At 39.4% G+C, this 15,330-nt stretch overlaps 1 protein-coding gene across 3 annotated transcripts in view; it reads left to right on the forward strand.

Annotated features, from left to right (window-relative positions):
* Positions 1-10,798, forward strand: part of LOC149818814 (uncharacterized) — a 250,458-nt gene extending 239,660 nt beyond the window's left edge. For all 3 annotated transcript variants that reach the window (XM_089984377.1, XM_089984379.1, XM_089984378.1), the window contains 3 exons: positions 9,893-10,027; positions 10,173-10,241; positions 10,341-10,798. In XM_089984377.1, coding sequence (XP_089840503.1) covers positions 9,893-10,027; positions 10,173-10,241; positions 10,341-10,613 — 477 coding nt within the window. In that variant the 3' untranslated portion in view covers positions 10,614-10,798. The remainder of the gene's footprint in view (positions 1-9,892; positions 10,028-10,172; positions 10,242-10,340) is intronic.
* The last annotated feature ends 4,532 nt before the right edge of the window (positions 10,799-15,330 follow it).

Below are 15,330 nucleotides of genomic sequence, written 5' to 3' on the forward strand. Positions count from 1 at the left end.
ATGGCTTTGATGCGCTCATCGCCATCTAAAGCCTTTTCAACTTCATTTTCAATTTTGGTAAGAACAAGAGAGGGTTCGGGAGTAGTTCCCATAACAAAGCCCCAAAGTTTCTTACCTCTTAGATGATTTTCCATAGCGGAGGCCCACATGAGATAGTTGGACCCATTTAGTTTGAAAGAGAGCTCCACTTTAGAGTCACGTTCCATCGGCACCAAATATACTTCCTTTCTTCAAAACTTTGAGAGGCACGCTTTCCAAGATGACAAAAGAGAAGCCCAATCACCAACCTGGCTTTGATACCATGTAATGAAAAGAGGCGGAAGCACCAATAGGGCGAAAGTCACTCTTTAAGAGTGACTACAAGAGCCAAAAACACAAACACCGAATGTGCACACACAAAAACTCAAGAATATAGAAAATGACTTAAAGTCATAAGTTGGATTTATTGAAGAAAGGAAGAGAGGGGTGTAAAAACCCATACATTTACAAGGGGGAACCTCCTCCTTTTATAGAGGAGGAGGGCACTTTAGAGGGACCATAAAAGGGGCTCCCTTCTAGTCGTTGGGAGCCCCAACGGTCATAAATATGACTGTTGGGGCCCCAACGACTAGATGGGTGGGGCCCCTTTATGGTTTCAAAAAGCAAAAAACAGAAAATAAAAAGGTAAAAAGAAAAAGGGAAAAAAGAAAGAAAAGTAAAAAGACAAAAAATACATATGGAATTACCAAAACACCCCTATCGGGTTTTGGGTTTATACAAAACAGGAAAAAGCTATATAATTATGTATATATACATATATACGTTTATATACTTATATATATATATATATACAAATGTATATATATATAAGTATATGTATATATATATTTATATATACATAATTTAACAGCACATTTATAATTGGAGTATAGAAGTACACTGGCCTGGTGTGGTGGGGCATTGTTTCTTACATGCTATGGCAATGACACCTTGTGACATTATTCAGAAGATAGTTGTTTGATATTTGATGAAAGAATCACACATTTGGAACTGGCAGAATACAGAAATAGAAAAGCCTGGTATGGTGCCTGGATCAATTTTTTAATTATTATGGCAATGATAGTTCTTGACATTGTTGGAGGTGTTGATGCTTGCAAACATTACAATGGTGCTACTTATTGCCTACATACTAAGCAAGCACCAATCTATCAGTCGCTAGTTTCTTGATATATGAAGCCAAGGCAAAAGGAGAGGCAGGTGGAAATGAGGTGAAGATAGAATATTTTCTACAACAAACAACAACTACGCCTTCATCCCAAAACAATTGGGGTCGGCGGTATGAACCAAAAAAAAAAATCATTCTGGGTCTTCCACATGAATCCTTCTCCTCCAATCATTTCTATCCAATGTCATGTCCTCGGTGAGGTTCATAGCATTCATATCCTTTCCTATCATCTCCATCCAAGTCTTCTTAGGTGTACCCCGACCTCTTTTAACTAATATATTTTCCCATTTCTCCATCCTTCTAACTGGAGCATCATTAGGCCTTCGCCGAATATGTCCAAACCACCGTAAACGATTCTTTCTCATCTTATTTTCAATGGATGCAACGCCTAACTTCTTACGTATCTCCTCGTTTCGAATCTTATCTTTTATTGTATTTCCACACATCCATCTAAGCATACACATCTCAGCTACTCATTTTTTGAATATGATGTCTCTTGGCAGCCCAATATTTTGTACCATATAGTAAAGCGGGCCTAATTGTCGTCCTATAAAACTTTCCCTTCAACCGCAATGGCATTCTACGATCGCACAACACTCTAGTTGCACTTTTTCATTTCATCCACCCAACCTTTATCCTATGATTTACATCTCCATCAATTTTGTCCATACTTTTGAATGATAGATCCCAAATATTTAAAACATTCATCCACTGGTATTTCTTGCTCACCAAGCTTCACTACACTCCCATCACTACTTTGTTGCTTACTAAACCGACATTCCATATATTCTGTCTTACTCTTAGTCAACTTAAAACCTCTTGCTTCCAATGTCTATCTCCATAATTTTAACTTAGCATTAACCCCAGCTCTAGACTCATCAATCAAAACTATAACGCCCCAAAATTTTGAACCTTATAAATTCCTTGAAATAGTTGGAAAATTCCTTTTCTTTACAGAGTTTATTTCTAAAATCAGCGGAAACGATTTCTTTTAAAAGAAAAAAAAAGGACAGGTTTGACAACCTTGGGCACGTTAGCGAGAATACAAAGATTTACCATGGACGATCTGCAATAATACTTAGGAAACCATTTCTTCTATTTAAAGAGAGTATCAAGTTTGTACAAAATTTGGGTTTCCTCAAGGGAAAACCGTATCAAAAGCCAAAATGTCCAGGAGAAGCACTACGAGTAGAAACAGTGGATCCTTAAATCATCTCGCAGTCGCGCCATCGCCTGATGCACCTAATCGTCACCTGTACCCATGAAATGGGTTAGTTTTGCGAAAAACTAGCAAGAGAGTACAAAGACAGAAAGAACTAAATTAGGCATAGATAATTTATGCAACAGATAGTAACGAGCAAACTAAGCAGATAGACTGGAGGAATAAGCTATGTACAACAAACTGAAAAGGGTGTGCATGCTCAATTTAGTTATTACTTGATAACCGACCATGCGGGTACATACATGGCACGTGAGTCGAAACAGTCGAGTCCAAGCCGAGTGTTCATTATGTTAAATATTTTAATATACCTCGGTTGTCTGACTGAATCTTATTCCTTTGGAGACGACCGATGGTCGAGAGAGTAAGTCCCCAAGGCCTGATAGGGATGCATCCAACTTCTGCAGAAGTGTTAGGCTAACTTATGTAGCCCCTATCCCTCCCCCTAACCTCCGATGATTGGGGAAAAACGGGTCTTTTGCCCTTTTTGAAAGCCATAAATGGACTGTCCATCGGAGTTGGTACCCTTCGTCCACTCTCTTGACGAAGCCAAGATGAATTGAGCGCGACGGGGTTTCTTAGTCGTTGCCTCATTCTTCATGCTCTGGTCCATTAGACCGAAACGAGCATCTTGCCTATGAAGGCGATCCCACTCTTATATGTGTTTTCAACAATGTGCATTAAGCATCAATCGAGGTCATAAGATTCTCTCATCCAATCGTCGCAGTACTAACATGTCTCGCATGTTAAAGATGTACACTTACGAGGAAAGGGATACAGGTCCTTAATAGGAGCCTCGGGAGTGTGTTTCGCAAAGATATAATGTTTTTAAAAGCTATTTTAACATTTTAAATCTTTCGAAACGACACACAACTTGCCAACATATGGCATGCGATTTTCTCGAATCTGACATCCGATGACGCAGTGTCTGGGTGCTATGTAAGTCACGACACTGGTTTTGGTAAATGGGTTTCACAAAGGAACCTATCACCCAACAACTTGGTCTTGCCCCAGATCAAGGGTTTTCCCAAAACATATCGGGTGGAAAGAGGAATAGGTATTCCTCCCGAATATACTGAGTCTATGGCAAGGCAAAAAACAAAAGACAATAATGCGAAAAAGGAAGTGCCTGGGCGCGAAGCGCGACGGCAAACAAGAACTGCGAAAGCAAAGGACAAGGATCGCGAAGCCGCGTCCTTGAATTAAAAGACAGTAAGTAGTAAATACGAAAACAAAAGCCTGGGCACAAAGCGCGACGGCAACAGAAACAGGAAGTGCGTAAGCAAAGGACAAGGACCGCGAAACCGCATCCTTGAATTAAAAGACAATAAGCAGTAAATACGAAAGTAAAAGCCTGGGCGCAAAGCGCGACGGCAAACTGAAATGCGAAAACAAAGGACAAGGATTGCGAAACCGCGTCCTTGATTTAAAAGTTTACTTATATACGTATAAGTATATAAATATATCATTAAGTCCTTTCGATCATCAATTATTTAAGCTTGATTTAATTATTTAAGTCCTTGTGCAACTTCTCCTACCTTGGAGTATTGCGAGAATGAAGCCGTCTACGAACATAAGTGATCGTCGGTTTAGTTCGCGGGGCGCGAACGGGCTCCGTTGCGTAACACTGCAAAAGTACGTAGTTTAGCATGTATAAAATGAATATAGGTAGGGAGAAAGCTCGGTTTCTCCGCAACTCAATGCAGGGGTCATCGGCCCCTACCGTTACGAAAGAGAACGGGGTAGGGTCCAATGACCCATGCCATTTAAAGGAGATGGGTGCAGGGGCCATCGGCCCCTGCCGGATATCTAAAGGAGGGCAGGGGCCATCGGCCCCTGCCGGATATCTAAAGGAGGGCAGGGGCCATCGGCCCCTGCCGTGATAATAGTAAGAGGGGCAGGGGCCTTTCGCCCCTGCTAAGTCTTTAAAAGGAGGGTCAAGGGCCTTCGAGGCCCTTGCTGGGTTTTTAAAAGGAGGGGCAGGAGCCTTCTTAAAAGAAAGGGGCAGGGGCCGAAGGCCCCTGCCAAGGGAATGCATAGGGGGAGAGTGCAGGGGCCAAAGGCCCCTGCCGAGCCCTTGCTCGCTAGAAAAAGAGACAAGGGCCTCTGGCCCCTGTCGGTTAAAAGAGGGACAGGGGCCAAATGGCCCCTGCTTGGTTTCCGAGGGGTGGGGCAGGAGCCTTCGGCTCTTGCCTCCTCTCTTAAGGAGAAGGGTAGGGGCCATCGGCCACTACGTGGAAAGGGAAGGGCAGGGGCCATCGGCCCCTACGTGGAAAGGGAAGGGCAGGGGCCATGGCCCCTGCCAGAAAATTAAAAGGGCAGGGGGCTCCGCCCCCTGCCTGCTAAGAAGAGGAAAGCAAGGGGGGCGGAGCCCCCTTGCTTGTCGAAAAAGAGGAAGGCAAGGGGGCGGAGCCCCTTGCCTGTCGAGATAAGAGGAAGGCAAGGGGGCGGAGCCCCTTGTAAGAACCACAAATTTTACACTAAAACTTAAGAATTATGTGGATTTGGGCCTAGGATCCGTTATTGGACCCAAAAGAAAATTTCGGATATTAGAGTATTTTAGTAATATTATATAAATAAATATTTAAGAAATTAGATATTTCAAATCCTCAGTTCGGAACCCAAATGTATCCAACCCTTGGGTCCACTGCTGTTTAAGCGACCCGGACCCAAATCAAATTTGGGTCCAGCATTTCGGGTCGTGGTTCGGACCCGGACCCGATCCACCCCCTATTAAAATTAAAGAGGGGTTAATAAGGGGGGGCAACCCGATATGGGTTGCCCGATAAAAAGCTTTGAGAGGGGAAACCCTCTCCCCTGAGTTATCGGGTGTTAGGGTTCAGCCGAACCCTAACACATAAGGAGATGCGAGTTGGGGGGGGGAGCACACCGCAGCCGCCGGGAGGAGGAGGAGCTCCTTCCTTTTCGGGAGGCCACCCACCTACAAAGGAGGGACCCCGAACCATCTTTCCTCTCTCTCTCTCGCCATCCCCTTTCTCTCTACTCTTACTCTTTTCTAGCTTTCTAAACCTCGAAGCTCCCTCAAATCCCAAGCCGCAGCTCGAGACCTTGCAGTGAAGAGCCGACCTCGCGGGTGGTGGTGCTGTCCAGGCCGACCGACCCCTCTCGTAGCTGCCGCAACAACTTCGCCGGAAAATGGTAGGTTTCCTGTGACTGTTTTTTTTTTCAGGTTAATCATGGGTTTGGTGGAGTGTGGGTTGTCCAAAACCCAAATCAGTCGATTTGCAAGGGGGAAAAAATCTCTAGTGTTGGAGTTTTCTATCAACCCCAAACCGAAACCCCAAATTTACAATTTGGGGGTTTCAGATTTCTTTTTTTTTTTACAGAGCGTGGGGCGTGTGGGGGGGGGGGGTTGTACCAAAGGTGGTTTATGTGATATCTTAAACTAAGGAATGATTCTGTGTTTAAATGTTGCGGCATCGTCCATCAAGATTCGGGGTAGGTTGCTGGTTACCTGTTGGTTTTCGGAGTGTGGTGTGAATGTTTTTTTTTCTTGTCTTAGTAACTATATTAGCATCCTGTATGTATTTCATAAACTCCAAATCCCTGCATCCAATATTGCACTCAATTAGTTGCATGAAACACGATAGTGCAAGATTTTTTTTGTCATTTTCCTGATATTAAGTTGTGGTGTAACCCGGGCAGCAGACATTTCACTAAATTAGGCACTTACTCTTATAGAGACAGGGTAAATTCAGGGTTTATGGCATATTATACTATTGTGCAGTTCTGGTGTGAGGTTCTTCTCAAAGCTAAATCAAATTTCTTGGTGTATAGGTTGTAGGATAGCTAAATTATTAACAGTTTTGGTGCATTTGGCTGTATGGAATATGCTCCTTATTTGTTTTCCTATGTAACAAGACATGTTATTAAATACTTATTTATTCTTTAAGTTACATTAAATGGCTAAGTAGATAGTTATTGTGCAGGCTGTATTCTAGTTGAACTGAAATGTTAAATAACACTTGGTTCATATGGCTGAACTGCTAAAAATCAAATCTTGATAATGATTAATACAAATTAGGTTTATGAAAATCTTGTTTAACAGATCATATTTTTCTTATTCTGAAACATATATCATGATGGTGTTGATTTATGCTGGCCGATTGGTACAGCTGTTGCCTTGTGATTATAAGTTGTCCATGTAAATTCTGACCACCCACTTGATATTCTGGTTATTGCTCCATGTTGATGGTTTAGTCTGTAAAGCTATGCTGAATCATCATAGTTTATGATTGTTTGATGTTGATTACTTCATTCTGTAAAGTTATGCTGAACTTAACATAGATTATAATCAGCCTATGTTGATTAAATCATTATGTAAACCTGTGTTAAACAGAACATAATTTATGTGGACAGATGCTAATGGTTTCATCCTGTAAAATACAACACGTTTATGCTGGCCGATTGACACTATTTCATTATGTAAACCCTAACTTGTCTAGGTAAATACCTGTTAGCCTATTTTTGTCTATGTATTATGTTGGGAGATATGGCATGCTTATGATAACTCATGTTCACTATTGAAGATACTAGTAGTTACTATGTTTGTGGGAAATTTTCATATTGAGACCCTACATGATAATAAATTATGCTGAGCATTCATAGAAGCTGTTACATATTAGATGTTGATTCAACACACAACTTGGTGTACACTGAAATCTTTAGACATGTGCCCTGCCTAATGGGCAAGACAGATTGGATTACCCGATACGGGTTAAGTACCTAATGAAGGTGTGTGGTCTGGTTCAAGTATATTGGGAAGGAAATTAAATAATAACTTGTGTGCTTGACTGGTTTAAAGGCACCGGAGCACTGTGGGTGGGTTATGCAATTAAAATGAAAAATGACAGAGACTGTTCTATACACCTGGGAAAAATGACTAAGGTTGAGAATCCTACTACTACGATAGTAGAAAGAAGTTGGGAAAATGTCCCATACTTCGGGAAATTAACTAAATAAAAAGATTTAACCCACTCAGATTCGGGCTTACCTTGGAGAGGGTAAGTGGTACAAAACTCTGGGGACATGTGTTTTGGTTTCGAGCGTAAAGCGACTCGTTGGTCCCAGTCCTCAGAGTCGGGGGACCCAGACTACCAATTGTGTCCTAGGCGGTAGTTCCATGTTCTTCTGCAGAAGTTAGGGATGCATCCTGTCTTGGTTTTGGCCTTTGGGAGTTTCTCTCGGTCACTGGCCGCTCCCTTGGGATTTCAGTCACAGTTAGAATGTTCGGGTTAATAAAACAACCTTGAATAATATACCCCCGAACGTTCTCTTCTGTGATGGTTGCCTTGGCCCGTGTGTACCCGCGGGATAAGAAAAGATAAACATTAACTAGAACAGTTAGGTATCACTGTGTTGGAGTCATTATAGAGACAACTGTTTACTTTTTCATCATGCTTTATATTCGGTGCTTATGATAAAACAACATCCTAAACTGTGCATATATTAGTTAATTGAATTCATATTATGGATGTTATATAGATGTTATTCATGTTAGTGTAAGATCTGCTTTAATTGCTTAATACCTTGTTTAATTATTGTAGTTGAGAAAAATGCTTTTTGTGCTTAAGTATAAACTGTTACATAATCTACCTTTCTATTCAGATATATGTCTATTATTGCTATTGCATCGAATTCCCTATGTGTTTATGTTTAGACTAAAATTCCAACACAACACCCACATCACACCTGACACATGATCTACCTGCAAGAATAATTACAGTTTTCCTACTTAGACGTGGTAGTCTAATTCCTATAACTTTTATCATTTTCAGGCACAGAGTAGTCCATGAGCGAAGCAGGATGAGGCGCTGACCAGGACTGGATCTATTTGTTCCCTGGCGATCCTACTTTATTTCAGATTGGAAATTTTAATTTGAGATTCATAATGTGAAAACTCTGATATTGGATTCTATTATCATTGAAATAAAAATAAATGGTGTGGTTTGCTTTTACTTTCCTGTATCGTTCTGAAATGCTTAACCCTGTAATCATTTGTTGTTTCCGCTTTAAAAAAAAAAAAAATCCTCAAAAATCTAGGTTAAAATTTTGGGGCGTTACACCCCTTGCCTGTCGTGAAAAAAGAGGAGGAAGGCTCGGCAGGGGCCGTCGGCCACCTGCCGGCCTTCTGGCGAATCAGGGGGAGGAAAAAGGGGGAAAGGAGGGGGCTACCTGGGCTGCCGTGAAGGGGGGTTCGCCGGAGAGGGTGGCGCCGTGAAGGGGGTTGGCCGGCGTCGGCAAAGAGAGAGAGAGATAGAGTCGGGGGAAGAGAGAGCAGAGAGGAGAGAGACGAGAGATGAGAGAGAGAGTCGGGGGGGTCGGGGGAGGCTCGTAGGCCCTCCCCTCTCGTCTTTTAATAGGGAGGGGGCGCACACAGGGCCCGCCCCCTGTGTCGCCGGAGAAGCCCCCTGCTGTGGGCTGCCAGTCCCCTCGAAAAGGGTTTTCGAGGGGCTGGCACAGGTTGGATCCGGGTCGGGTCTGGACCCGACCCGGGTCCGATCTTAATTATTATTATTTTTTTTTAAACTGGTTTTTACAAAAACAATATCATCAGCAAACAACATACACCACGAGACATTTTCTTGAATTGATCTTGTAAGTTCATCCATTACTATAGCAAATAGGAAAGGGCTTAATGCAGATCCTTGATATAACCCAACCGTTATAGGAAAATTGGTTGTCACCCCTCCACAAGTGCGGACATTGGTTACTACTCCTTCGTACATATCTTTAATTATACTAATGTACTTGAGAGAAACACCTTTCTTCATCATTGTCCACCAGAGAACATCCCTAGGTACTCTATCGTATGCCTTCTCCAAATCAATAAAAACCATATGCAAATCTTTGTTCCTCTCTCTATATCTCTCAATAAGTTGTCTAAGAAGATGTATAGTTTCCATAGTTGATCTTTTAGGCATAAAACCAAATTGATTCTCCGATATCATGACAACCTTCCTCAACCTATACTCAATCACCCTCTCCCAAAGTTTCATAGTATGACTCATGAGTTTTATACCACGATAGTTTGTGCAATCTTGTATATCACCCTTATTCTTATATAGAGGCACCAAAGTACTCTTCCTCCACTCATTAGAATATTTTCTGTATGGCCAAAAAGACCATAAAGCAAATTACTTGAGCGATGAATTTCTTTTTCCTTGAATTCAAAATGTGGTCCTAAAAAGAACTGGATGCAAAATGTGGGCCTAAAACGAAAAAAGTATCACCTACATACATAAATTAATCTATAAAAGAATGAAGCGTGTCAAACACAAATATTAACTGGTGGTTCTGATAACCGAGTGTAGGCAAACACATAATGGTGACCTCTTCACCTGATGCATGTTTTTCTTTGTGTGATAGATATATAGTGCAATGACATACATCGAGAGACCATTTAGTCTCGTGGTAATTTATTATTCCTTTCAATGCTTCATGGGCAGGGAATCCTTCATTCTGCTTTGCATAATCAGTACTGGAGGCTAATCGACTCTCATGGAAAACCAACAGGAGTTATGGGCTGGTGGCCCTCACGTGCCGTGACATATTTAGAAAACCACGATACTGGATCAACACAGGTCTCTCTCTCTCTCTCTCTCTCTCTCTCTTGTGTGTGTGCATGTATGTGGTGAATATTAGTAGGTGCATGAACTCGACAAGCCAATGAAGACAGTCTTCATGCATTAATAAATTGTTAAGGAATTTATTATTATCAAATCACAGGGACACTGGCCATTCCCAAGGGATAAACTGACACAAGGACATGCATATATTCTAACACATCCTGGAACGGTAATCTCACCTGCTCCTCTGTGTGTGTGTGTGTGTGTGTGTGTGTGTGTGTGTGTGTGTGAATTGGGCTAATTTACATGAAAATGCTTGCACATGCAGCCTGTCATCTTCTATGATCATTTTTATGATTTTGGTCTTCGTGATACAATAACGGAATTGATTGAGGCCCGAAGCAGAGCTGGGATTCACTGCCGCAGCTCTGTAAAAATTTTTCATGCAAATAATGATGGGTATGTTGCTCATATTGGAGACAATCTTGTAATGAAGTTGGGCCATTTTGATTGGAATCCCTCCAAAGAAAATCAATTAGATGGAAGCTGGCATAGGTTTGTTGACAGGGGTTCCGATTATCAGCTTTGGTTAAGACAGTAAAGATATCTTTCTTCAATATTTTGTGTTTAACATCTCTATATTCGTGTATTTCCAACAATTTGCGTATTCCCTTGTATTCTTCCTGTGACATGACACTATCACTGGACTTATGGACATTGAGAAACTTTATATTCTTTTGATTATATTTTCAGTTTCCTTCTAGTACTAATAACATTTTGGTGAAACTAGCTGCTATAAGTGCAACAGAGATACTGTTGGCGTAGTTGTTGATTGTCATTGTTAAATGAGGAGAATACAGTGTCAACAAGCACGAGTTAATATCTTTACTCATTTGAATTCGAGCAAGTACTGGAATTAGTTTCACAGAATAAAAAATAAGTGTTCTTCAAAATTTCTTAATGTGTTCATTTTATGTTATTCAAAGTTGTGACAGTTTCATAGTATATTGAGACGATATGTTATTATTATTATGTGTGTTCTATCGTTGTAAAATCATTCTCATACTTTATGCTCTGTCCAAATGCCTGGTCTTCTCAGTAGAAGTTGCTTTTTTCTTGGAAAACAAGAAAAACTCTCTTTTTGCTTCATGATGAAAATTTCTAATGTGAATACCTCTGGCATTCCACAACAATCTTTTCATTTATCTGAGTTATTTGGATGGAGGGGCCTGCAGAACCCTCTTGTTCCTTCTTTGGGCTCCACCAGATTGATGGGGTTCAAGAGTTTCAACATTCATTACATTCAACCTGGGAATCTGCTGGAGTTTCCACAACCACCAACCTTCCACTGACCAAGCTCTCCTCCATAGAGATTGTTTTATACTTTTCATTAGAAGTTTCTACCAAAAACCATGTAATATGCAGTTTGGGGGGCTACATCCTTCAGATTTTAGCTGTGCTCCAACCCAGATCGTTGGCAAAGAACATTACGAAGTATCTTGCCATATCAAGCTGATCACCTAATTGAGACTGATCTGTGTACCAAATATGAATCAGTGGAGATGTTTTATTCATACCTGCATCGTTTACGCTTATTGTTACTTATCTAATGATGACTTAAGTTAGAGTTATGTGGCCACCATCATGGTTCTAAAACTTATAAGAGAGTTCTTTCTAAAATCTGTTTCATGCTGCTTCGTGTATCCAACTAAATTACCGTTTATACTAAGTGTTACTGTTTTATTATTGATTACAAAGTACAAGGGTTGCAAGGATTTTTGCAGGGGTAATCACATTGCACAGTTGTAAATGTGCCCCTGCACCTGACTGCCCCTCCATGTTTGGAATACAGTCCGTCTGCTGAGGTTCCCAACAGCAGATGGAGGGCAGTCAGGTGCGGTGGCACACTAAAGTGTGCAATGTGATTGCACCTGATCTACAGTATTTTTGCTGCCACTGATAAATATACTTTTCCCAAGAATCGCCTTGATTCCTGACCGTTGTTGACATTTCACAGCTGCAAACCACCATTCTTAAATTGAATGCTTCATATTTCAGTGTCAACTAATATAAAGAGTGAGCACCTATGTCACACGGACACTCCATTTTGCCTTCCGTACCTACAAGTTTGTATTCAATTTATAATTATATTTTCAGTATATACTATATTTTAGATATAGCATATATATTTAGATTATATTCAGTTTATTTTGAATTTATTTTGTATTTATGTGATTTAATATATATATATATATGTGTGTGTGTGTGTGTGTTCTCGTACTCACATTTTTTGAAATTGCCGTGATGCACCCTTACCGGTACCCGATTGACATAGGTGAGCACCAAATGAGTGTAACCCACAGAATTTAGGGCTGTCAATGGTCGGGTGTTTCCAATTCCTAACTCGCCCAAATAACTAGTTGTGGGTTTGTACAATTTAAGGAACTTTTTTTCACTGCTACCTGTAAAATATTTGGGCCAAGCCAGCACAGGTCAGATATTCAACAGAAATCTTAACCCAAACTTGACAGGCATAATATTCGAATTGGATTCGAGTCGGCCAAGATAATAGGGGGCTGGCATTTTTTATGCCCATACCTGGTTACTCGGGTTTGATCAGGTCATCATGTATTCAATACAAACCTCACCAGTCGGCAGTCCTACCAATGATAGCCTGATTCTTTCATATCTAGAAGCCTAGTGAGTGCTATAATTCAACAAATAGAGACCGTCTGTTGAGACTGTTCCCTGGCCTATAGGTTCTACAACAAGGTCCAATGTCTAGCTCTTCCAAGAATGGTACCCTAACCTTACTAATGGTTCAGCCCCCTTTGAAAGGATTCCTTTTTCACCTTCCACTTAGGCGATGTAGAAAAGACCCAAAGACAATTCCAAGGAGCAATCACTTTTATGATCTTTTTGTCCAGAATTTAATGAATAAAATTGCTATATTTCAACCATAGCCGAAATAAGGATAGTTATCGTGTCCTGGGGATGAATTTGAGCGACTGAAGATAAAGCTAGGTAAATTTTTGAATTATGAGTGTTTTGAGGGTATAAAACTTGAATTATAGAAGAAGAAAAACATGGCACCTAAAAAAATTAGGTGCCATATAAATTATCTCTTAAAAATTCAGATGCTTAAATTTTTAGGCGACAAAGGGCAAAAATGTTACAAAAAATTACCGTATTGTACGACAAAAATGATGTGTTTATCTAAATGCCCTAAAATTTCTGAAATCTGCATATAAATAGACAACTTTTAGGACTTTTTTTCCTTTTAGATAAGAGAAGTTCTCATGATATATTATTCTGCTAAGGAAAAACCTCACTTAAATGTGTATTCGCACATTTTTTTGTGGTCCTCAAAAAGTGCACAAAAATTATGTTATTTATATGGTCTTATCTGTTAATCGTAAAATCGCAAATACCTTAGTAAAATTGCATATTTTATATCAAAGTTGTGAGAAGTGTGCGAACCTCTTTTCTCCTTTCTTTAATTGTCACTTAAATGTATGTTTGCACCTATTTTTTTGTAGTTTTCATGAAGCGCGCACAAACAACTTTTGTGAACCTCTTTATGATCGTAACTTCATAAATACCTTAGCAAAATCATAAATTTTATACTAAAGTCGTTGGAGACCGTGTGAACCTTTTTTTTTATTTTTTTAACCATCACTTAAATTTATCACACTTATTTTTTTGTGGTCTTCACGAAGCGCACAAATATAACTTATGCAAACCTCTTTATGATCGTAACTTCACAAATTCCATAGTAAAATCACATGTTTTATACACAAGATATGTGATTTTAACCTAAATGATTCACAATAAAGTGTTGCGAGCATACAAAACTCTACATTTATGTTTTGCGAACATAAAGAATTTTGTGACTTGCAACAAATAATATGCAATTTTTCTTTTAAATGATGTCAACAAATACAAAATTTGTATAACATTAAACATAAAATATTGCAGAACAATGACAAAACATAAACAATGACGAAATAAAAATGCATCCTTAAAGTTTGACAATTCATAAAGTTTGACAAATTTAAACTCATTAAACTTGAAAAATGTAATCAACTATAAGTTTTGACAACTCATCAACATGAAATATTTAAAAGAACAAATTTAAACTCATAATTTACATATGTAAAGTTTGACAATTCATACATTACAATTCATCATCAACATATAGTTCTCATAATTGCCCACAGCTCCATTACATCTGTCTTTGCAGCCTCCATCTCTGCAACATCGGTATTTGCAACCTCCGTCTCTATAACATTCATTTTCATAACCTCTATTTCTGCAGCCTTCACCTTTGCAACCTTCATCTCTGCAGGCTTTGCTTTTTTAGTCTTTGTTGTTTTCTGTTGTGGTCTTTTTGGTTCTTTGCTTCCTTCTTAGCATTCTTCCTTATTTTCTTATAGGATGAGATCGTACGATTCTTAAATTTGATGACATTATTCTGAAAAAAAAAAATATTAGCAAACAACTAATATATCTTACCTCTCATAAATATCACAAACTAGGATATATAAACATGTACATGGGTGAAGGTCAATTCCTCATTTCTACGCAAGTAATGCATGTACAAAGGATAAATATACCACAATCATGCCTGTAACAATCATATTTCAAGTCAACATGTACAAAATATTAATTGAATAAACAAACATATAAGCAAAGTAATTACTTATTTTCTTGTTGAAAAATATCATCCACAAGTGAGGCCAACTTGGAATAACAATCGTCGCCCATCTATGCTGTAAAAAATGAACCTGCAACAAAACATTAAACCTATCAAGTATGAAAGAGCAATAAGATCATGTTTAAATACGTATTAACTTATTATGTTGTAGACGTTATATATGCAAGTTGTACTATGAATTGAATTATACAACTTGAACTCCTTCACCTTAAGGTTCATTTCCCAAATAACCCAATGTTTGTTGCTCTAGTTGGCAGCAAATAAGATCTACAACATAAATCAAGTTTAAGGTCACTTCGGGCATCCCAAATTTATATTTGTTATCTACGCAACAATGTCCAACTAATACTTTGTTAGCTTCAAACCAAACATAGATGTTGTCAACATCTCAGCATCCAACAACACCCTCTTGTTGCCCTTTAGTTGTGAGCATTTATTGTGAGCAATCAATGTTTACAAGTTAGTTTTTGTTAGTCAGTCGTAAACAACAGAAACATTGGTTTTCAAACTCACAAAGAAATAAGGGGTAATGTAAATGATCCTTAGCAGATTATCTCATTTTTTCATGTCTCGATTGTGGGCTTTTTTGAGTTTTTTTTAT

Source organism: Nuphar pumila, chromosome 13 (genome assembly GCF_984573655.1).
Source record: "Nuphar pumila chromosome 13, dmNupPumi1.hap1.1, whole genome shotgun sequence".
Lineage (NCBI taxonomy): Eukaryota > Viridiplantae > Streptophyta > Magnoliopsida > Nymphaeales > Nymphaeaceae > Nuphar > Nuphar pumila.